Source organism: Manacus vitellinus, unplaced genomic scaffold (assembly GCF_001715985.3).
Source record: "Manacus vitellinus isolate BGI_N305 unplaced genomic scaffold, ASM171598v3 scaffold_66_pilon, whole genome shotgun sequence".
NCBI lineage: Eukaryota > Metazoa > Chordata > Aves > Passeriformes > Pipridae > Manacus > Manacus vitellinus.
Genome location: NW_021940729.1, coordinates 2,666,283 through 2,690,879, shown reverse-complemented (window position 1 = coordinate 2,690,879; position 24,597 = coordinate 2,666,283). Strand labels below are relative to the sequence as shown.

Below are 24,597 nucleotides of genomic sequence, written 5' to 3'. Positions count from 1 at the left end.
GCAATGTGGCTGCTGGACCCCTCTTTTTCCACCCTCAGGACACTTTTTGACAGCATTGACAGGATGCAGCTTTCCAAAGGCTGGTTATTCACGGGCAGCAGCCAAGACTTGAAAGGCTGGTGGTGTCTTTCTGCACTCGGGGAAGGACAGCAGGATCCCCCAAATCAAAGTCCCTCAGTAGACAGTCTGTTCTCCCAACTGGAGTCAACTCCATTACATGGAATAATGAGTAAATGTGATGAAGAGAGAAGCCCTGCTGCTTGAGTGAAAACCCCTCAATTAAAAACATATTCCCAGGGGAGTGATAATTTCACACACTAATGACAATCTAAGACACAACACTCATCACAATCACACACTTGGGGCTTTGACGCTTCACTCAAGTGGCACTTCAGTGCTCCAGGGACGGGACTGGGCTCTCAGAGTAGCTCAAGTGGTGCTGACCAACGCATTCAAACTTCCCACGGGGATGGAAGAACAAGCACCACCAAAAGCAGGAAAAGCTGCAGAGGGGTGGGAGGGAGCAGAGGCAGTACCTGGTCTCCCTCTCCTCATGCTGGATGATGAGGTTGCTGTAGAAGTTCTCCAGGGTGAGTTTGGCCACTGTGACTCTCTCCCGGGTGTGGTTGCTCATGGGAAAGGATGTTGTGGTCCCTGCAGTCATCGCCATGGTAACATGTACTAGAACACAGCATGGCAAACCATTACTCACTCCAGAAAAAAAACAGCCCTCTTTCCCACTCTCCATCTCCAAACTCTCCAGAATTCCCAGGGAAGGCACTATTCTTCAGATACATGAAACCCAGTTAAAGAACTTTATTATCAAATTATCCTGAGAGAGCAAGATATGCTTCCCACTCTCTGAAAAAATAACATGTTGGCAAAATCAACAATAACATGTTGGCTGAATCAGAGCGAAGAATGATGGAATGATGCAGGGGTAGCTTGTCCACAAATGAGGAAAATGTCCCTCTGGAAGATCTGAGCCAGCCTGGGGGAAGGAAAAGGAAGCACAGCACAGAAAGGAAAAGGGGAAGGTGAGAGGAAGACCCCACAGCTGGACATGTCACAACCCTCACCCTCTGACAATTCCAGAAACTACGAAAAGACCAGGATAAAATGAATAAAGGAAATGGATAAAACCCCTAATCCCAATCCACAGGAGAAGCTGCTTCAAGGATAGAAAACAACTCCCAAATATCTTTGAATTTTAAAGCTGCTCAACAAAGTTACATGTGGATTTCTAGAAATCATCACATCAAAACACTGGAATTGCTGTATTTCAAGTGGAAAACTTCTGTTGCTGCAGTTTTTTGGGTGGTTGGGCATTATAGATCAAGAACCAACCACCAAGAATAGAAAAACCCTTCCCTACCACAAGGCCATTCCTCTTGTTTCCTTTCCAGCCACCTCTGTGCCTTACAGAGCTCCCTGTGTTTAGATTTTCCAAATCAGAGGGGAATCTCCTTAGGCAGCTGTAAATATGTTACCCATGTAGATAAAGCACTTATAGGTTTTTGCATGTGGTCACTAGGCATTTAAAAACTGGGGAGAAAGAAAGAGGAAAGAAGAAAGGCTGCTCTCCTCAGGAGCTTTCATCTTGATCCCAAAGAACTTGGATGTTGGAAGCCATCCCCCCTTGTCTTGTCCCTCCAGGCCCTTGGAAATAGTCTCTCTCCATCCTCCTTGTGGGCTCCCTTCAGGCACTGGGCTTCCTGTTGGTTATTTACATAATCCTTCTACTTCACCAGGGGATTGTGAGGAAGCCAAAGCCCGAAGTAGGATTAGGATATCCAAGCAGATCCTAAGACCTTCTAAAGTGAACTGATTAGAAGTTTCACACAGAAGGAAATTTGCCTGTCCACAGCGGGACAGGAGGATTCCTGAACTCTGCTACAGGCTTTTTTGGTTTGATTCTCCCTGTCGCCCTCTGCAAGGACAGGATTGCATCCTGGGGATTTTTCATTGGATTTGATGATGTGACAATAGGATATTTGTTGCCAGAGATGCAGCTGTTGTGTCACAGATAAAGGCATTTTATTATTATGGAGATGTTATTTTAGCTGTGTATGTTGAAGATGCTAGAATTCTGAGAATAAAAATATATATCTCTATATAGATACAAACATGGCATTTAATGACATTGCAGCTGCTTCAAAATTATGTCAATATTTCTATTTTTTTATCAATCTTTTTAATCAATCTTTTATACCCTTCAGTCTTTCACTAAAGAAAGATGAGATCTGTCAATTCTTAATAGTCTTGACTAAAAATTAAGGGGGTCCATTCTTCACACAAAGACATAATCCATGCTGGATATGGCTCCAAAAGCTGGGAGAATTTAGCACTGTTCTCCCTGTTGAGTTTGTTTGGACAATTTGACACTTTTTTTTTCTCCTGATAGGTGGGAAAATATAAATATAAAAGAGGTGGATGAGAGCAAAGCCGACACTGTGTTGACATACCCAGATCAAACAGAGCACACTGTGATTAAGTTATTTTAAGAAACAACCTAATAAAGTAAAAACCTGTACTCTGATAATTTTGGAGCATGGGATAGAGCAGCCCTAAGCCAGGCTTGGAATGGATTAACCTTAAGTTATAACTGGCACACTCCAGCACCGGATATTTCTCCTTTGCATGTCTCTTATTCCTGGGAGGATAAAACAACGCTGCATTTTGATTTCCTGGTGATTTGTTTGCTCCTTCAAACACTCACAAATTCAGGCACTGCCAAATCAAAGTCACCGGGCTTTACTTATTTGTTTTACATTTGAATCCTGTAAAAAGGAGACCCCAATTCCAGCACCAGCACATCATGTTACCCACAGTGGGGCTGCCCCTCACTGTGCTCCTACAGTAGGAAGACAGAGGAGTGTCCCCAGTTATTTCTGCCACTGTGGAAAAATAAAAAACAAGCCAAAACCACAACCAAAAAAAATTGTGAAACCAAGAAATGTCCTAAACTCTCCAGATTCCCCAAAGTAAGGGGAAAAGAGCACAAACCTGGCAAGGTATCCTGCAAAATCCTGTGGGATTTCTCACAGTTGAGAAAACCTCCCCAGGTTTTTCCTCCTGCCTCTCTGCTTCCACTAAGGAGCCCCCAAAACAAGGCACAAATCCACATCCCAAACTAAATAGCCAGCTGGGAGTAACCAAGCACAGCCCTTAAACATGAGCTTTATAAACAAATGATGCCGGAGGGGACAGGGGCGGGAAGGAAGAAGCTTCAAAATAGGACCTTTTATTGACAGCATAGAGCCTGGACTGACCTCACCACATTAACGGGAATGCTTGGAAAAGGTGCCACCCAAGAGTTCTTGGAAATGCCCTCAAAAGCCTCCTGAGTTCACCCAAATTGATGGCACTTGCATAATGGAACCATTCCACTCCTGCTGCATCACTGGCCCACGAGGAAGGGTCGTATCCAACCAGCCACACTTGGCCAAAACTCCTCCGGCTGACAAGGATCACAGACCTTTCTTTCTAAAGGGCTGGGAATGTGGAGGAGAAAGACATCAAAGGGATCTAATGGACAGGAGACAGTGGGCAGGGCACAGCCTGCGGGACAAGGCTCGGAGCTGCCAGGAACAGGGATTCCATATGTGCTCCTGGCCTGGAAACAGAGCCAGAGCCTCCTGCAGGGATGGCTCAACTCCCAGCCCGAGCCTTTCTCCTCGCGCCTGCTCGGCATCGCAGCAAGAACCTACGGCATGGGAATGAGGAGCTGTGGATGTGCAGCAGCCAGAGAAAGGTGGGACAGCAGCACAGAGGGGAGGAGAGCAAGGATGTTCATGAAGGACAAGGGGGAGCAGGGAACAACAGCCAAATGCTACTGGAGTGTTCAAGAGACTCCTCTGAGCAAGTCTCTCCTGATCCATCACAGAACAGTCCAGTTGGAAGGGTCCTCCTATTTCTAGTAAAATAATGTTGCCTAACTGACCTTTTTATTCCCAGACCATTCCTGACTGGGAAGTAGAAAAATGCCAAGCAGCATTTACTCCAATCTACACCCCCGTTTGTTGCAACAGCTCCAAGTCAAACTCTCAATTCGTTTTCCTGACAGAGTCTCCACATTTAAGACCCCCCACCCTCAGACTCTGCCACACCACTGGTAACTCAAAGCTCATGTGCTCTCTGGGGCACTTCTTGGCAGCTCCCACAGCCTGTCATTAATGGCTTCCTCAGATTTCCTGGGATTAAGACTCAGGTTAATGAGAGCAAAGCCACTGAGGCTTCCAATCCCACCCGCTCCCAAGAGGAGAGATGGAAGAAGTCAAAGCACGTGGAGAACTGATCTCTCCCGAAACAGAGTGGGATCCCTTCTTGATCAGGAAGGCATGAGAAGACAGAATCCAGTCTTATTTTTAAAGCCATGTGTGTAGTATAATAATACCACAGCTCTGGAATAAATTTACTCTGTACTCAGGGCATATTTCAGTCTGGGAGCAAACCCCCAGAGAGAAAAGCACCTTTTTCCCCACAGGAAATGATGAAGTTGCTGGGTCTTCCATTTGGATTTAAAATGTCAAGCTACATGTCCAGCAGGACAGGGAACACCAATCCCTTCACCCAAATAACCATATCAAGTCAAAGAAAGGCTGCCAAGAATTTTCATTCACCCACCCAAGCACACCCCTAAAGCCCAGCAGTCAGGAAGCTGCTACAGTAAAAAGGGTAAAACTGCAAAGTTCATGAAGTACCCATTTAAATTCCAAGGGAGTTCGGCTCTTCAATGAAAGCCTCTGGATAAGGCAGGTACCAGAACATATTCCTGCCTTTGAAAACTCCCTTTTTTTTCAGCATGTCATTGAACTTGCCCCTGAAATGAAGCACAAACATGGCATTTCTCAAGAAATAGAAGGTAAAGCAGAAAGGAGCAAGGCTTTTGGTGCCAGACCAGTTCCCAAGTAAACACACAGAGCTCAATTAAGTGGTACCTTCAGAAACTCCAGTTATCACTCAGTGCTGGGGCTCTTCTGGGGGAGAAGTGAGAGCTGCTTGGCTCCTTCCAGACAACACAGCACAGCAGCTCTCCAGGCCAGGCACTAAAACCCTCTGCTGACAAGGATTGTATTTAAGAATTGCAGTGCTATCTAGAAAGCAGCAAGGATACAGCAAGGCTTGGAGTACGAGCACCAGCCCTGCTGTCTCCAAATTTGAATTCTCTAAAAGACAGACAGGATATATATATATATAAAAATGAAAAAAAAACAGCCCAGCACACACAAATAACAGCATGATTCACACCAAAAGGGTGGGCAGGGACAGATAAATGGGATAAACAGCCCAAGGCTCAGCAGGACGCTGTGGTGTGACATGTTCTGAAACACAGCCCTGGGTGGTGTGAGCCCACACACAAACAGAGCAAGGATACAAATGCTGGACAACAGCTGAGCGTTCCAAGGATGAAACCAAAGGAAAAAGTGGTCACACTGTGGGATAAGCCCCAAGGGAAAAGGACTTTCTGCACTACAGTCTGTGCAACTGTGCTGGGTATGTTTTCACCATCCAATTGTAGGTACTGAACCTCCTCCTGGAGAGAATCATGGAATGGTTTGGGTTGGAAGGGACTTAAAGATCATTTAGTTCTAACTCCCTGCTCTGGGCAGGGACACCTTCCACTAGACCAGGGTGCTCAGAGCCCCATCCAACCTGGCCTTGGACATTTCCAGGGATGGGGGCAGCCACAGCTTCTCTGGGCAACCTGTGCCAGGGCCTCCCCACCCTCCCAGGGAAGAATTTCTCCCTAATATCCAATCTAAACCTGCTCTCTGTCAGTTTGAAGCCATTCCCCCTTGTCCTGTCACTCCAGGCCTTGGAAATAGTCTTTCTCCACCTTTCCTGTAGGACTCCCTTCAGGTCCTGGAAGGCCACAATTAGGTCACCCCAAAGCCTTCTCTTCTCCAGGCTGGACAATCCCAACTCTCCCAGCCTTTCCTCACAGCAGAGCTGCTCCATCCCTCTGATCACCTTGGTGTCTCTCTTCTGGACTTGATCCAACATCTCCATGTCCTTGCTGTGCTGGGCCCCCAGAGCCGGAGGCAGCTCTGCAGGAGGGGGGGTCTCCCCAGAGCGGGGCAGAGAGGCAGAATCCCCCCCCAAAGCTGCCCATGCTGTTTTGGGTGCAGCCCAGCACACAGTTGGCTTTCTGTCTCCTTTTCCTATAACCCCCTTTAAATCCATTTCCAAAGCTTTTGATTAACACATAAAATGCTCCAGGATCCTGAAGCAAGGCAAGAAAACCCCATCATTCACATCTATGTCAGTTATGGGCCAGTATTTGTCACGTCTTGGAGCCTGATCTCAACACTTGTGTTATTACTAAATACAGCTTTCCACGTTCAGAACAGAACCTTGTCCACAGTTCACTCATATCAATAAAAAAAAACCCTACAAAAATCTTCAGCTCAATAGGTTTTGACCTAATATTCCCTTGCCAGCCTCAGGATGATGCTGGCTGCTCTTCCTGAAGCTCAGAGTTATTAGATCAGCATGTTCAGCAAGCACTGCTCTGGAGGATGTTTCAGACAGAAAAACAAACATTGCATTATGAAACAATTCATGTTTTCAGTAGCATCACCATTCACAAGCCCCTGTTTTATTGAATTGTCTACCTAAAGGAAGCAACAAATAAAATAAAGCAGATACTTCACATAGAGATTCTTCTTCTTCAGTGCTATACTCTGACACCCTCCAGTTTTTACAACAGTCCCCGCTGAGAGGGAAAAATTAAATAAAACTGCAACAAGACATCACTGACACTCCCCAACATTCTGTTTGAGTAAGTTTTGCTACTCTAAAGCTACAGGATGAATTATATTTGTTCTATTTAAAGCAGCACTAAGAAATGAGTAAAATTAGCCCTGTCAGAACAGGCTTTGCTATTTAAAAGCAAAAGATGCTCAAATGTTTTGGCCATTTTAAGTCATTCCTGCTTTCCTCATGGAGTGTCTGGGTGAGCCACCCATTATAGTCCCAGCTAAAAGCAGCAAGTGCCCCATGACTTGCTAAACTGAACCCAGGGGACACTCCCAGTCTCCGATTCCCACGGCTGTGGGAAAACCTGGAGGAGAAGTTCACAGACACTCAGGGTCCAGGATGAAAATGCCGCAGCCACGGTGATGGTGGTGACACCACAGAGACGCACAGGACAACGAGGCCCAGAGACCCTAAACTCTTAATTAAGAGTTAAGAAGACCTTAATGCACCCAAAAAAGATGCTTTCAAAATAAAGCAATACCTTGGAGAAGACTCCTACACCTATAAATACCCCAAAATGTCAACCTGGGGCTCTGATTAGAGAAGGCAAAAAGCCCCTCTGAGACACACCAGCAGCCCCTCCCAGCCCAGGCCATGCTGTGCACACACTCCAAGCTGGAATGAGCCAGGACTGAATGGAGCCATCCTGTTTTCCATCAAACCATCTGTTTGTTTCCCTCCCACTGCCGCTCCATGGTTTGTGCCAGCACGAGGAGCTGCACAGCCCTGACTGAGGAACCAGGATGAAATTAATTCCTTTAAAATGGCTTAGGTGAGGCTGCTTTCACCTGCCTGGACTGACAAGGGCCACTCTTCCCAAAGCTGAACCTGCTCCTTCCTTCCCAGGGAGTTTTCCGAAAGCGAGGACTAAGTGACGGCACCTCCTCATCCTAATTTGGCTCCCAGAAACTAATCTGGGAAATCATTCCAGCACACCCACAGTAATGATAAGGAAATATTTCCTAATATGGAATAAAAACTGAATATTGGAGTTGTACTGCACTCCAGGACTTCCTGCTATTCAACACGGCTCTCCCATGGACGGAGACAGGATTCAGTTCTCTGCCACTTTCGACAAGCAGTGAACACAAATTCACTTCCCTGACAGGAAAAGGGGGAAACTATGTATGGATACACAAAAATATATATGGGAATATATATATAAATTAGATATAGCTATACACTACATTTATTTCCTTTTAGAGTTAATCTTTTATGCACTTCAAGCAGCAAGTGCATCCCAACACCTTAACCCCAGCTTTCCCAAACAATGGGAGACTGGTCATCTAAAGTTTGGAAACATGAACCCACTAATAAAGTCACTTCCATGTCAGCTCCACTTGCTGAAGCTTTGGCCATAAAATGACACTTTTCATGCTCTATCAACAGTCTGTCCCAAAGTTAGGAGTACATTTGGAGACACTCTGTACTCAGAACACTCAGTGTTTGATGACACATCAAAAACTTCACGAGCTCAGTTCTTTCAAATAATTTGATTTTCTCGACTTTTTAAGACAATCATTTGGGGTTTAGAAGTACCTTCTCAAACTGCTTCACTGAGTGTGGCTGCAAGGGAGGACTCCTCATCCACCTCATGAGGAAAGGGGATGGAGTGGTTGTACTTCTGCTCCATCAGCAAGGATGGAGGGCTAGAGCTGGGAATGGGAAGGGAACAGAGGTGCTGGTGTATCCACACACTGCTGTCCTCCAGGGAGTGCTCCACATGGGAGGTCAGCTCAGGACAACACCCTGAAGCACAAGACATGATGAGGGAACCAGACACGCAGTCCCATTCCTCTCTTCTAGGATTTACCGTGGAATCTGAGTTGATGCATTTGAATTTCCTGGGGACAAGAGAAAGCAGCAGCTTCCTGGAAAGCCAAGTGAAACAGGATTTCATAGCTTTGCTCCAGCTCACTTGTGTCTGTCCTTTCTCCTGGCTCTCCCCAAGTCTCACAGAGCTGCAAATCTTTGTCCTCTCACAAGTGTCTAAAAACAGGAAGCCCTTCTATGTACTGGAGTAATTGCATTCCTGTGCACTCAAGCATTTTCACAGCTTTGAGCAGGTACTTGCAGCCAGGCATCAGAAAACACTGTTTTAATACCTGCTGAATTCAGTGGCATAAAAAAAAAATCCAGCTAAATATTTTGCTGCGATGTTTTAGACCATGAAATAACTACAAACAGAGCGAGGTCAGTGATCAAAAATCTGCTTCCTCCTCAGCTGGATAAAGTTCTGCTCAGGTCCAACGAAAAAGATGTCCCACTCCAAAATACGTACAACTGTCCAAAAGGAACATGGATTTCTCTGCATCTTTCATGGCCAAGAGACACAACTCAGGACAGAAGTAAAGTATAAGAGAAGGAGCTTCCGATGCATCTCCTATTTAAAAGTGTCAATGAAACTGCAACACAGTTTTGGCTTTGATCCAAAAAACTCTCAAATTTTAGGCATGCTCTAAAGCTCTTCTGTTTTCCAAGGAGCCTGGGAAAGCAGGACCTTTAGGAACTAGGAGGGACTTCTGCATTGAAGAATGCTGGAGGAGAAGGAAGCACCAAGACTGCTTTTCCTTTTCCACTGATGTGTGTTCGAATCCCTGACTCTTGCCAGGCTCTTTTTAGATCCCATCAATCAAATTAAGTAATTACACACAATAAGTCTGTGCCAGCAAAGGAGCTGAATTGCTAAATGAGCTGCAGAACACCAATGACCTGCCATGGCCTGTGCAGTGCCTCTGGTCAGGGTTAATGAGCACAACAGATCCCTCTGGCCCTACAAATCCCTAAATGCAGGTAGTGCATGTTGTCAGCATACGCAGCACTGGAGAGCAGATGTTTGCCTGGTCAAATCCCACTCCAACAGCTCATTCCTTTAATGTGATTTTTGGAGAAGTAGACAGCTGTTGGCACACAAAGCAGACCACCTTGGGCCTTATCCCTCTGAAATTTGGAGGTTTAGCTATAGAGGAAAACAGCTCTTCCAGAGGCAGAGCCTTTGTGAAATCCCAGTCTTCCTGCAGCCTCTCCTTAAGGCCCCAATTGCTCTTCTCCTCCAGGGCTGAAGGGTGACCAGGAATGCTTTGTTATGATCCCTCCTACACAATCCCATGTTCACCCTTCTAGGAAGATAAGAGAAAGGCAAGGAAGGAAAAGGAAATAAAAGTCTTGCACATAGGGGATAGATGATAACATTTGTGAGGGGTATTTCCCAGTGAAAGGTAATTCTTGGACTCGGAATGGGTGGTGTTTTCCTTTAAATAAGGCTCAAATATTTAATTCTATTATCTGGTTTCCTAGTTAAAGGATAAGAGAGGCAAAACAGGGTGTGGGGAAAAGCTCTGGCTACATTCAGGGGCAAGAGAAAGTGAAAGGGAAAAGGGGCAGAAGAGATCTGCTGAAATTTCTCTGAGATATTAGGGCCTGGATGTTAAACACGTCAGAAAGGGAAAATTTCACATTAAAACCAAATAAATCTTAAAAAGCCCAGTTTCCTGTGCTTTCAAGGTAAAATGGATTATGGCAAGAAGAACAGAAAATTCTCTAGGAGCAAACCTTTCCCACCAAGGAAGCCTTCAGAACAGCCTTGGAGCATGTCCTGAGGGCTAAGCACTCTCTTGACTGGGAAAAGGAGCAGGATCAGCAGTAAGAAGGGCTCTTCATGGAACACAGGTCACCTCATTCCAAGGAGAAGCCCCACTCATGTTCCTGCAGAGTGCCTCTCACTGCTCCTTTTCAAGGTGTCCCGAGTGCCCTGTGAGGTGACGAAGTGCCATTGTGCCTCCATTCCTTTATCTGTCAAGTGGAGATAAACACAAGTGGAGTTCCCTGCAGGAAACCTGAGGAAACACCAGCTCAGTGCAAAGACAGAGCCTGGTGGAGTGGTAAATAAACAAGTCCTTCAGGCAGCCACCTGAACTGCCTGACAAGCTGGACACGACCAGTTATTTCCCATAAATAGCAACCAGAGAAAAACCCAAATAGGAAGAATGAGGTCATTTCCACTTTAGAAATATTATTTAACACGAACATTTCCTTGTGGGGATGGGCCCCATGCTCAAGGCCCTCACACTGAAAGGACAGACACTGCTGCCAAGACACTGCTTCAAGGACTTGCCACTGCAGGTCTGCAATTACTTCTTGGAAAGACAGGTCCCTTCCTCTCCACGTAGCTGATCCCTCCAGTCCTGGCCAGGCACTCCAGCAGTTTTCCTAATAAAGGTGAATCTGGTAAACTCAGCTGCAACAACACAACACAAACCACTTGATTTTCATGGGAATGGCTGATCATGATGAACAGCAATTCCTGATCTACAGTGACACACCAGGAACACCCACTTTAGGGCTCACTCAAATTTCTCACTCATTCCTTAATCCATCTCCTCTCATCCCACTCAATGAGTCTCCCAGCTGAGTTACCAGCTCAGGTATCCCAAACACAACCTCTAGTGGTGACTTGAGGTGGAGAAGCCTTCCTGCAAACTAAAACTCTCTGAAATTTCTGGCCAATGATGCAAGAGCTGAAGTCCTGAATATTTTGAGATGATGTATGCTCAGAGGAAGGATGCTCTTTGGCTACAACACAGGAAACTGCATTAAGGAACAGATGATCTGGAGTCTATTTTATTTCCCCATGAGCAAAAAAAAACCCTACAGAGGAAAAAAAAAGCAAAAATGTACTTAGGGTGTGCCTACAAGAAAATAAACATCATCCCTGGAGCCAGCAGGTCACGGTAGGAGCTTGAGGAGTTCATGTGTATGATGGACTGTGGTCTTAAGTATTCAAAAAATACTAATTCACTCTGAAAATTCATCATTTAACCCAAAACTATGAGACATGTGGCCACTTCTTTGCCTTGCCTCAGCTGCCCATTTGGTGAGTGCAGACACTGGCCTGTGTGTCGTGGATTTGGGAGGGCGTGTGGCAAGATAAGCAATGAGATAGTTTTCCCTGTTCCAAGGACAGGGTTGAAATCTCAGATTTCAGAAACAGGAGGAAAATTTATGGGGAAGAACAATAGGAAGGACAATGAAATATTAACCCACTGCAAGAGGCCAAGTTTGGTGACAGTGTTTCCAAGCTGAGCAGCCTGAGTGAAATGCTGCTCTGTGAGTCCAGCTGAAAGCATTCCTTGGAATGACTCCCCAGCCATTGTTTGCACATTCTGCTGCTCATATGCAAATATCATTAATCAGCTGCCTTTTAAAGCTCTGATAAACAGCTAACCTTGGGAAAGTTTGACACTTTCCCGGTAGGTCGAGTCACACAATATCAGGAATGCAGTTTGTCACATGGATGTAACACAGGGTAAGGAGGGAATACCTCTCAACTCCACAAATCACTGGGAAGCAGCTGCTCTGCTCTGTTCTCTTCACTCCTGGAAATACAGAGCACCAAAAAAATAAAGAGAAGGCAGTCTAATAATGTAGTGTTAGCACAGAATCAAAAACATTTACATCTGTGATTCCTCAGATGATTAATTATTGCTTCAGCAGAGCCTTAAAACACATTTTAACTGCACGCATTTACAGAAAGAAAACCAAGTGAAATCCCAAATTTTAGAAGCAGTGAGAAAGACCTGTGAAAAACTATCACTTTTTACTCCCCAGATTATGCCCCACGGATACTGAGCCCTACCTCCCTAGCCTAGATCCATAATAAAAATTTCATTACTCTCCCCAGATCTAAGATGAGAACTCAGGGGTAGAACAAGATCTGGAGGCCAGGCTGCTTTTTTTTCTCTTTTTTGTTTGGCATCCCCTCGAGTAAAACTTTACAAAATACATTATGGAAATTCCAGCAAATCCTGAAAGCACAGGGAAGCTGCTGGCAGCCTCCAGGAGGAAAGGTGTGCCCTCCCTCTTCCCAGCATGCCCAGGGCTCCAAAGGTCTCCTGGGGTTGCTCCCAAGCCTCAAGCTGCTTTCCTCCCCTCTGGGTTATTCCTCCTCATGTTAATAGTGCCAGAAAGGATCTTCATCTTCCAGTGAGCTGGAGCTGCAGCTTTATCCTGCTTCCCTGGGTGAGGGATCTTCCTCCCAGCCTTCAAGCAAAGGATGTTTTGCCCCTTTAAAGTATTTTCCACCCAGATCTTGAGGTACTTTCTAAACTGAAACATAAAACACATGATCTTGGTAATGCAAGTAGGCAACTGTATCACCCCTGACTTTAAAGGAAAGGAAATAAAGCCAGGCTCGATCCTGGGAAGAGTTTGAAGGTTTATGAGCAAGAGAAGGACTGGACCAGAGATCCCTGACTTGTAACAAGTACCTACAGCAGCCTGTAGGGAACAGGCCCCTTTCAAATCCACTCATTCAGTAGCGGGGATATATCCAAGGTAACACAGAATCATAAAGGTTGGAAAAGACCTCCAAGATCATTGAGTCCAACCCTTGACCAAACATCACCATGTCAACTAAATGATGGCATTAAGTGCCTCATCCAACCATTTCCTGGACACTTCCAGGGATGTTGATCCATATATACTCTCCAGATACAGTTCTCAAAAAATGTGGACAATTCCAACCTGATTTCAGAAACGGGGAAAGTGAGACACAACAAAACCAATCAGAGCCACCAAAAAAATCAATTAAAAGAAAGTAAGTTAACTCTGCAGCACCACATCAGCATGTGAGGCACAAAGGGAAACCTGCAGGAGCTGCCAAAAACCTGAAGGAAGAGGTGAGACATGGGATTGCTGCCTTAGTCCTGACTCCTACCTTGAGTTTTGTGTTACAGTCAGATCAGGTCAGAGTTGCTTCCCTGGCAAAGCTTCCAACAGATACACGTTGGAAAAACAAAATGTGTGCACTTAAGGAACATAAAAATGCTTTATGGAATCCTATTCTTAACACTAAAAATTGCGCCAGGAACTCTGGGAAAGTCCAGAATTACAGCAGGAAATGAAAAAACAAGGCTCAATTGACCTGAGCCCAGGGTTTTTCAGAGGTGCAACTGCAGAGGATCAGTTGCTGTTGAAGGAGCACATTCTTCACGCTCTCCTGGAGAAAAACAAAGGACTCTTGACTGTGCTGTCAGGAAAACAAAAGGAGCCTGGGAATTCCCAAGTTTTGCTGTGATGGGAATACCTGGAATTAGTCTCTGGATTTAGCAGTTTGCTTCTCCAGAGCCTCTGTTGGCCTGTGACAGGTTTCTCAAGCACTCTTAGAGACCCAGCCTCAGGAAATATTAGTCCTACAGCAAATGGATTTTACACTTAAAATATGTGTTATATTCAAATATGCTCCAAAGGCCAAATGAAGCAAACAAAACAGGTGCCATCCCTCCTCCCTTCATCCCTGAAAACTGGATCCCCCAGCAGAGGAGGACCTGGAACTGTCTAACATGGACAGGCACAGCTCCCACCAAACTCCAGACAACTGGAACCCAACTGTGGCTTGAGCATCTTGGCATTTTTACCTCACAGACAGTAAAAATATTCTCCACACAAAGCAAAAAAGATGAAGATCTGAAGCTCTCTCTATATATAGTGTTTGCTAAAGATACATCTTTGGAGAGATATCCTTTGCCAAACAAGTGCCAAAACTTCAAAGGCTGAGTTCTCATGTTGAAATATTTGTAGTGCAAGTTGTTCTGATTTTTGGGAGGCAGGGCTGGCACTCAAGGATGGCATCTTTCAGCTCCAAGAGCTGGTCCAGGCAGTAACTGGAAAAAGCTCTTTGGTGGCTTAGGTGAAATGAGCCAAAGGATCTGAGTCCAGCCCTCGATAAATTAGGAACCACATCACAAAAGCATCTGTAAGAGTCACTTCCTTTGTTGATACCATTCTAAAGGCCAAGGGCTGAACAAGGTAGGGAAAAAGAATTATCCTCCCTCAAAATAGCACATTCCTTCAAAACACCAATTGCTTTCACCCAGCACCTTTGGTGGAAGCATCCCAGGGCATTTTTTACAAAACATGAACTAATCAGGTGTTTCTTTAAGTACCACGTGTAACCCAACAGTTGCTCAGTACTAAAAACCCAGGACCTGTGGAATTCCAACATGCCAGAGCCATGCAAAAGGAGGGCATCTAACAGGAATATTGCCATCCCACATTCTAGCTGCACTTCCTTCAGGAGCCAACAAACATTCCACAGCTCTGTAACAAAATTTAGCACAGAAACAGAGGCTCACCTTGAGCTTCATTTCAATATCAGGTATATTTGCCCTGTGTCTTGCCAGGAAAGGGGCATGAAACAAGTGATGCAAATTTAGAAAAGCAAGGAACAATATTTTAAACTCTTTAAGAAAACAGAGTAGTTTTAGCTACACCTGTCACAAGCACAGTTCAGAGTAACAGCTTTGGGAAAAAAATCAGTACATTAATTACTTTGAACTCTGTGCATTTGGATGGCACAACATAATAATCTAAACACACTTAATATTAGGGATTGGTGCTGCCCAGTAAATTTAGAGATGCTGAGCTGAGCAAAAAGAATGTGTTTCATTCAAAGATGAAAGCCCTCAGAATTCTGATGCTAAACTGTGAAGCACACAGGGTCAAACATGGTCAGGACCTCAAAGAGCACCATATGTTTCAACATTGAAAAAGCACTTGGGAAAACATCTCAGTGCATTCATATCTTGTTTCTCTGGTTATCACTTCAAAAAATGGCCCAGGTACCCACAACCGAGGTTGGATTATCCTTTCTCAGCCCATTCTCCCTCAAAGTTGATTAGGATTATACCACCAAATTCAATATGGGTTGTAAATTTATCAACAAAAGAGGCTTCTGGCTGAGAATTAACACTGACTAAGGTACCAAAGGAAATCAAGAACTGCAAGAAATTTATTTTATTCATACATTAGTCATTGGCAAATATCCATTTAGACGCCATAAATCTGGAAAGCCATTGGAATGCACTCAGTGCAGCTGCCTTGGCTCAATTTTATTTCCTTAAAAATCCTGCATTCATGGTCAAGCACAACTTGCATTTCTGATTTAGCCAAGGAAGGGAAAACAGGAGGGAAAAGCACACACGGAGCTTTTCCACAAGGAAAAAGCCCCTATTTCCCTTCCTCAATGTACAGATATGCTGGGAGCCCACTTTATAAGTGATTTCACCTTGTAAATCAGATTTGCTGATGAAATGATCACCACCCTTGAAGCTGCACCCAAGACACCAATTCAGATATTCCAGACAGGACTCTCCATCCAAGACAAATATGGAGCTTAACCTGCATTGCTCCCACTGTGGTTTGTTAGTTTGCAGTCTAACAAGTCTGGAGAGGATTCACTTTAGGATCCAAGAAGGGAGGTGGGTGGGCCTGACTTAACCAATATCTCAGCAGCAAAATCCAGCCTTGCCAGGCAAGAGAGGGAGGGAAAGTACTTGAATTCTACACTGACAGAGGAAAATCTCATCATGCAACTACATTCTTCAACTGCAGATTCACTCCCTCTAATGTCCCAAGGAAGGCTACAGAAGCTTTTATCCCCTCAGCCCTTTGAAGATGACACCACCAACTCAGAGCACTCAGGCAAAAGAATCAAGAAAATACATTTACACTGTGGTTCTCACACTGACAAAATTACAGTCAGATAAATAAGAAAGATGCTGTCAGGACCAGTTTCAAAAGTGAGCTTCTACAAGATAAAAAAATGCAAAGAACACTAACAGGTTTCCATTTTGGTTTTTGTGTTTGTTTTTTTCTTTTAAGCAAAAAATAGTGTAACCAAAATTGTCATTCAAATTCTTCTCTTGCAGCCCTTGCTCATCCCATTCCTGGGGGTCTAAAATGTGAGCCTGCAACTGGACCTTGTACAAAACTGCAATTGGCCTTCCAAATATTGCTGCTTGTTCAACAAAAAGGGAATAGGGAAAATGAGCTAAAACTACTTATCTTTATTAGAGTGTAACAGTTTTCCCCCCAATTACTTCACAATTACTTCCTTTTTCATTTTTGACTTTGCACTGTGATTTCAAGTGATATAAAATACTCATGAAAAAATGGATGTGTAGCTATTGGGGTTTTTTTTTCCTAAGTGTTCCTTGATTGCAAAGACTATTTTATCAAGTAGAACTATGTTATTTTGCTTGTTCAAACAGGCAATGGGAACTTCTTCATTGTACCCTCACAAAGGCCAGAGTTTTGCATTCTATGAGGACTGAAGGTGAAGGCAGCAGCATTCTGGGCAGGCTCCAAGGCTGCAGGACGAGCTGTGAGCAGCAATTCCAATCAGTGCTGGAGGTCAGTGGGTGTTCAGACAACAGAAACTCTCTCTCCTGCTTTTGGTGATTTAATGTTCATCTCTTTTTCCTGAATGCTGAAAGGGATTTGTTCTTTCCTTTTTCATGTGCCACTACAAAAGTGCCTTAAAGGTCTGTGAGCAAAAGCAAACAGTTAACACGGATCAGGTGCCCTCTGGGATTAAAAGGGGCTTAAAGGTATCCAAGTGTGAGCCTGAGACTCTGGAGTTATGAATGAACCCCAGCTGTCAGACAAGGCTTTCAGCCTGGACTGGGAGCAGGGAATGTGGCAGGTTGTGCTCAGGTGCCTCCTAAAAATCAAGGGGGAAGCTCCTTTAGTCACCCCACAGTAATATCAGCACCACCAGTCCTGACTGAATGGAGAACCTGGGATGCATTAAATCCACTTGGATGCCCACTAGTGGTGAGCCCAGCAACACATCCATGTCTGAGATGGTCACTGGGCTCAGGGACTTCCGTGTGTTTCCTCCTGTTGAAGGAATGGATGGATGTTCCCTGTAAACACAATTACTGGACAAGAACCTGTAACATAAGAAAGAAGATAAAAAGGTTTTCCAATTTCTTTCAAGGTTTGCCAGCAAAGCTTGAAAAATCTAAAGCATTCCACTTGGTTCTTTTCCCTTTTTCACTGGCTCATGGAAAAAAAAAGACGGAGAAAAGAGAGGGAAAAGATTTAGCAGGGGGAAGAAGCAATCTCCTTCTCTATTCCCTTCACCTTCCAAACCAACTGGTTTTGTTTTTCCACTTCTCCTTCTCAAAATCATATAATAAATGACAATAAATCCCTGTATTCTGCACTTTGGGTTTTTTAAACACTTCAAAACAATCTCTGGTCTACAGAGTTTTATTGCCATTGTGCCTGACTTCAACTTCACTCAACTTCTAGTTGGAAGGACTCATAAAATAAGCAATTTATAGGAGATTATTCCAGGTATTCTTAACATAATTGTTTTAGTTTTTTTTTTAATTGAGAAGGGGAAAAAAATAAAAATCAAAGAAAAGTTTCTAATTGCTGCAGTGAGGTCCCCATACCCAGAGTACTAGTGGGCTAAGATGCAGATAATACATATTTTATATGAGCTCCCCTTCTCTGTTAAATTAAACTTCCTGAAAAGATAGACAGGGCAGAGAAAGAGCCTCCATGCAATAATTAAGCCTAAGAGGATCCACCTCCATCTAACACACTTCAATATAAAATGGTCATCTACATTCTTTGTTCACAAAAGTGAAATATGGCCAGTCAGTCAAAGAACAACTCACCTGCTTAGCCTGAGCTCTTTATCTCCTCAGAGGACAAACCAAACCCAAACAAAAACAGTAAAGCTCAGTGACAAAGATGCAAGTTAATGACACCAGAAATGATGAAATTCTTTTCTTTCACCTTGCCCTGGAAGTGAGAATTTGCTGTAATGCACTTCACTGCTTTCCAAGTCATGCAACTGTTTTGTCTGCACCACAAGACAACCTCACTCCACAGAAGCATGGAATAGCCGGGGTTGGAAGGGACTTAAAGATCATCCTGTTCCAAAGCCCTGCCATGGGCAGGGACACCTTCCACTAGACCAGGGTGCTCAGAGCCCCATCCAACCTGGCCTGGAACACTTCCAGGGATGGGGCAGCCACAGCTTCTCTGGGCAACCTGTGCCAGGGCTTCCCCACCCTCCCAGGGAAGAATTTCTTCCCAACATCCAATCTAAACCTGCTCTCTGTCAGTTTGAAGCCATTCCTCCTTGTCCTGTCACTCCAGGCCCTTGGAAATAGTCTTTCTCCATCTTTCCTGTAGGACTCCCTTCAGGTCCTGGAAGGCCACAATTAGGTCACCCCAAAGCTTCTCCTCTCCAGGCTGAACAATCACAACTCTCTCAGCCTTTCAAACTTAATTGCTCAGTCACACCAAGAGTATTTGCTGCACAAATATCTGATAACCCACAGTCATTACTGCACCAAAGAGGAATGTGATTTAACAGCTGGCTCTTACCTGTCTGCACCAGCTGTAAGACTGCCCAGTGCCCCACAGTGAGCACAAAACTCCCTCATACTTCCAGGTGTTAGAGCTCAACAAATTATACTTTTAATTATTGCTACACAGGCTTCATTCTCCATATTCAGTTTGAAAGAACAGGTATTCCCACTAAATGCTTACCTTGTGACTGAATTCGCTCTCCTTTCCTGCTCTGCCAAACTCCAAGGAGCCCAGAGCAGAGGAATCTGGTTATCTTCAACTCTCAGAAACAACAACTGCCTTTTAAACAATGCAGGGCAATGCTATTGTCTGGGGAGCTGCTAATAGAAGCTTTCCTTCTCACACAGGACTCAGCACGCTCAAAATTAGTGACATTTTAAGTGGAACAATTCTTTCATCATCGGGCTGATATTTGGCTGCCGTTCTGGTTCCCTCCCTTATAAGGCACCAGTAAGAGGGAAGGGCAGGGAGCACATTATGCAACTGCTCATTGTAAAATGTAATTAAAACAAATTTTAAGAAATAAGTCTGGAATAAACACTTTTCCAATGTAAAAAGCAAGACAAAAGGAGTTTGGTGTTGTTGGTCTACGCCTGCTGTTTCTGCCTGGCTAATTTTTAAAAAGGGAATTTCCTGAAAGGAAAGTTTTTTTCTCAGTTTTTATGGGAAGAGGCCACATGTGCCCTTTGTGGGGGTTCCCAGTGATCCTGAAGGAAGCTCATGGCAGAGCATAAGTGTCCTAGTGAAGTGTTCTCACTCTGCTGCACCACGGACAGTGATAGGGAGCCTTGGACAACCAGGAGAGGCCCCCCAAGCACACACAGCTCCCCACCTGTAACAAGCTGCTGCTGTCAAGCCCCTTTCCTTTGTTGTTTCTGTCCTTCTCAGAAGCTGCTTTAGGCTGGTCATGTCTTACTGAAGTGATGACTTTCATTCCCTGCTCCCTCAGTTATGGGAATGGAAGTTATGACAGTCATTCCCTCCCCCTTCCATACACTCCTGTCTTTGTAACTCCTGTGGCTCAGCATGACCCAATATCTTCATTTTAACTGCACCCAATTTAAGCCCAACTGTGTTTCTCATGAGAATTATTCTACTTATAAAAAGGGCCTTCAACCAAGTACAACTTTCTGGTAAGGTCCACACTTGACTGAAGTTTTCCAGGTGTTGGTCTGCTTGGTTTTGTTCTACTACAAGGAGGTTTAATTGCTAAAACACCTTGGCACATTTTATAGATGCCTGACTTAATGTGACATCACACTCAGCGCTCCAGAGAATTGTGAATAGCTGTCTTTATTACACACAGTAGAAAAAAGGTTTCACAACCTTTTATCTGTTCAGAGATAACAAAAAGGGGGTTTTTTGTGGAAGGAAATTTAAGGAATTCCAACATGCCAAGATCTTTGCTAAGACTGGAGCTCCTCTCCAGCATGTCAGTGACCACAGGCTCAAAGTCTGGAACACAAGAGACACAGCTAATATAAGTTGTAACACAACAAACACCCTTCCTCTCCCATATAGATCCAACTTATCCTTTTACTTCCTCCCTCCCATTCATTCTGCCACCTCAGATAAACTCCATCTGTTTGCACAATCTGCTAGTGACAAATTGTTACTTAATATTGTCTGTTCCCTGTTACTAAAAGGTGAAGAGTTGTCTCTCTTTTTACTGCTTCAGGACATTCTCACTCTTGTGAAACCCCATAAACCCAGGCTACCTTTTTAATCAACCACTGTTCCTTTTTACCAATAAAAATATAAAGTCAACTGCTCCTTAGACAATCAAAACCTCACAGGAGTTGCCTCCCAAAGACAGTTTATTACATTACAATTCCAAGTCTCTGCTTCCTTCACATTCCAATCAGTTGTAACCCTCATAAAGCCACATGTCAGTAACAAATTGGAAGTTTGTAGGTATAAATATTGAAGACATACAACATAAAGTTTGAACTGTAGGTTTGGAACCAGAAAGTAAAAGCTGATGCCTAAATTACTGAGAAATCGGAAAATATTTGAAGCCTCAAGATTAATTATTCTCTCCTGATTCACTGTTTCCCTTAGCTTTTTTAATCTCTACAGAGTACTAAGAGAGATATCAATGCAAGCCTCCCAAGATTACCTGATTTCCCAAGTAAAAGGCAGTATTAACTGTGACAGCTGCCCATTTTAATGCTTCCCATGCTGATCAAACTATTTATGACAAGGAAAGTAAGTTTTCCTTGATAATTTCTTTATCCCTCTAGTTCCTATTTTGTTTTCATCATTAAAGGAAAACTTTCTGTTGCTTCCTCGTGCAGGAGCAGTGGGACTGCCAGAAGTTACTCTGTAGTTTTTGACTACAGGATTTTATCCATCAAAGTATTAAATTTACTCTTCTACATTTGACAATTAATTTTTGATCCTTCAAGACAGAGTCCCCCATCTTAAACACAGTTCACCACATAAATTCACATGGGGAATTAGGTAACTATTCCCTGAGTTCACATCCCATAACATTAAACTGGGTTTTGCTCACTGTAACACCTTTTTTTTGTGCAACAAAAGATGTTATTTAATCACCAGACTTCAAAAAATCCTGCATCAACTCATCTTGAAGAATTAGACTTCAGTTATTCATCAAACCCACGTTTTCCAGCCACAGCAATGCTATTACTACTGGTGGCAGGTCTGCTCTAAGTGCAGCTGGATGTTGAATTGAGCAACAAGAGGAGATTAAATTATTTTGTGGACAATTGCATGTTTGATTTATGTCAACTGCCATCACCCTAAGACACATAAAGCCTCTTTCAGGGGGACTAAAAGCAAACCATTTACCATCTAATATCAGCTTAGCAGGCTTTGTGCTGATGAATGCTGCATTCAGAGGAGCAATTCTGGTCAATGCACATCCACCCTGAATCTCCAGGAACACAAATATCAGAGTTTATCAACTGGCTTCACTTTTTAACCAACCCTCAGCTGAAACTTGGTGGGAAGAAGAACATTTTAATTAGAATAAGCACAGACTGAGAGAAAGCTGAATTTGGAGGGAGAAGACAATAAGAGAAAGTCATTGCCAAGACAGACACAGAAGACAAAAACAGTGACTAAGCTCCCTGTGGTCACTGAAGGATTCAGTAGAGATCTCCAACTGCAGCAGGAACTTAAATGATTAAAAACTTCCACCTACCATTCAACCTTCAGGGGCATAAAGACAGAGGAGGCCACACAGAACTCCTGAGGGAGAACAGGGAAGCAAACCTCACACCCACGTGCACGAGAAGCTGTGGATACACTGAACTCCAGGGTGACATCCCATAGCATTCCAACCCACCGGGGTGGATCAGACCCTGGGGGATCAAAAACCTTACACAAGCAGGTCCACAACAGATCATTTCACAGGAACCCAAAATTTCTGTTCTCCTGGGAACATTCCCTGACCAACAGCACAGGGGCCTGGTCCAAGTGCACTGCACGTTAATGATACAGCGTGGGTTTGTTGTTTGTTTTTTTAAGAAAGACTAACTTTCTGCAAGAAAAAAAAATACCCAAACAAATCAGGAAGAAATAAAGCATGACACCTGCCCACTGTAAATATTTGCTTCTGAATTCTATTTAGCTACTGCCTTGGGGGTTTGTTTTCCCCTGAAGCGTTTGAGAAATAAATGTTTAATTTTAGCATTTCTTTTAAGCTCTGTGAAATAGTAACATTTAAATTGAACATACAGCATGCCTTGCACAACCTCAAAAACAAACGAGTTCGTTTCAGAGGGATGCAAACCTGACTTCCCCTGTCCAAGACACTTTTTAACAAGAGCCAGAAAACATGTAGCACTGAAGGTAAAACTGCATCAACTCTATCAGGTGCAGTAACAGGTTTCTCACACTAAACGAGGGTGGCCACTGCTCATCAGCCCTCAGGTCAGCAGCCTATGGGCTCCTATTCCAGTTCAAATCAAGGCTGATTCTTTTTCACCCCTAAAGGATACGGAATGAAAACAGCTTTTCAGATTTCTCTGTATATCCAGCCACCTTTCATGGAACAGGCACAACAACTTGGTGAGATTTATTAGCACTATAAACACTCCCAAACAAGATCGCTGTGCTTCGAGTGACTTTAAAAAGCTGCCACCAAAACACTGAATTAGCGCACCTGATCAAACCCAGCATCCTCGTGCAACAAAAACTCCAGCAAAGAGCAAGGAAAAGCAAAACAACAACACGAATATACCCCAGCAAATGCCCTCCAGGAAACTCGTCTGGTTTTTAAATCAAACTTCAGCGCTGCTTTATATTGAGAAGCTCCAGCAAGGATGATTTACTCATAGTCTGGATGTTGCGGGAGGAACCAGCGGCGGCACGTGTGTGAACTCTGGTATTCTCACCCGAGACGCTCCCGGTCAATTAAAACCAAACAAAAACCGAGAGACCTCTCTTAGTTCTTAGCGTTTCACTTCTCTCTCATTCAATAACAACTCCCCAAAGACAAAGAGCACCACCCGGACCCCCAAACCCACAGGGAGGGGCCCCCAATCCCAAACTCCTTTAGCTCGGTGTGGGGAGAAACGCCTGGGATTTGTTCTTCCCCGAGTGGAAACTCGCGAAGGTCCCGTTTGCTTTCCTAAGCGCATTACGGGGGATAATTTGGTCCCTCCATCTATTTATTTTTAAAGAGGGCAGCACATCCTTTAAGCCCGGAGGAGCCACGTTCCGTACCACGGGGCACAGCCCCGCCGAGCCCCCCTCGGAGGGATCCCCGACCCGCCGAGGGATGGAGCCTAAGGAGTCCTAGGAATTTAAGGAATACAAGGAGCCTCGGGTCAGTAGCAGCCCCTCAGCCCCCGGGGGCACAGGGGCGAGTCACAAAAGTCACCTGGTGGGGAGCAGCGGGACGAGCCACCTCAGAGACAGCGGGACGAACCCCCCCCCAGGCTGATCCGCCCTCCCTCAGGCTCCGCGGCGATGGCTGTTCCTGCTGCCTCACGGCGCGGGGGGGAGGCAGGAGGGAAGGCAGAGCGGAGGAGATTCCCGGTCTCCAGCAGCCGGGCGCCGAGGCTGCTTGTCCGCCGGGAGCGGCGCAGCGTTCCCGGTTCGCCCTCGGTGTCCCGGCTCCCCTCAACACTCACCTGGCGCCCAGTCCGCGGCGCGGCGCCACCCCCCGCGCTCAATGGCAGGCAGGCGGGCCCCGCCGGGACGCTGTTTACCCGCCGGCTCTCGCGAGAGCCGCCGCGCGCGCGCGCGCGCGCCCCGCCCGCGCCTCGATTGGGCCGCGCCGCGCCGCGCGCCGCGATTTGGGCGCGCGCCCGGCGCGCGCAGCCGCGCCCCCGCTCCGTCCACGCCCCCCCCATGCCCGTTCCTCAGGGCAGTCCCGCCCCGCCCCTTCCACAGCCCGTGGAGTGTCCAGGGAGCGCCGGGAGCCGGATCCCGAGATGCCACAGTGCTTCATCTGCTCACACCTCATCCCAGAGCACACGGTACAGAGTTGCGTCCAGATCGCTCTGGAACCACTCCCAGCGAGGGAAACTCCACACCCTCTCTGGGCAATCTGTTCAGTGCTCGGTCACTGCACAGCAAAGAAGTTCTTCCTCGTGTCCAGGTGGAACTCCCTTGGCATCAGTTCCTGCCCGTGGCCTCCCATTACTGGGCACCCCTGAGCAGAGCCTGGTCCATCCTCTGCCCCCT

The 24,597-nt window shown here is 45.1% G+C and overlaps 1 protein-coding gene across 1 annotated transcript in view; it reads right to left on the bottom strand.

Moving 5' to 3' along the window:
• The window catches only part of STK38L (serine/threonine kinase 38 like), a 37,880-nt gene extending 13,778 nt beyond the window's left edge, over nucleotides 1-24,102 (bottom strand). Inside the window, exons 1-3 of the mRNA XM_018083682.2 lie at nucleotides 24,042-24,102; nucleotides 12,083-12,137; nucleotides 537-681 (exon numbers count right to left, since the gene is read on the bottom strand). Coding sequence (XP_017939171.1) covers nucleotides 537-670 — 134 coding nt within the window. The 5' untranslated portion in view covers nucleotides 671-681; nucleotides 12,083-12,137; nucleotides 24,042-24,102. The remainder of the gene's footprint in view (nucleotides 1-536; nucleotides 682-12,082; nucleotides 12,138-24,041) is intronic.
• Nucleotides 24,103-24,597: the final 495 nt, after the last annotated feature.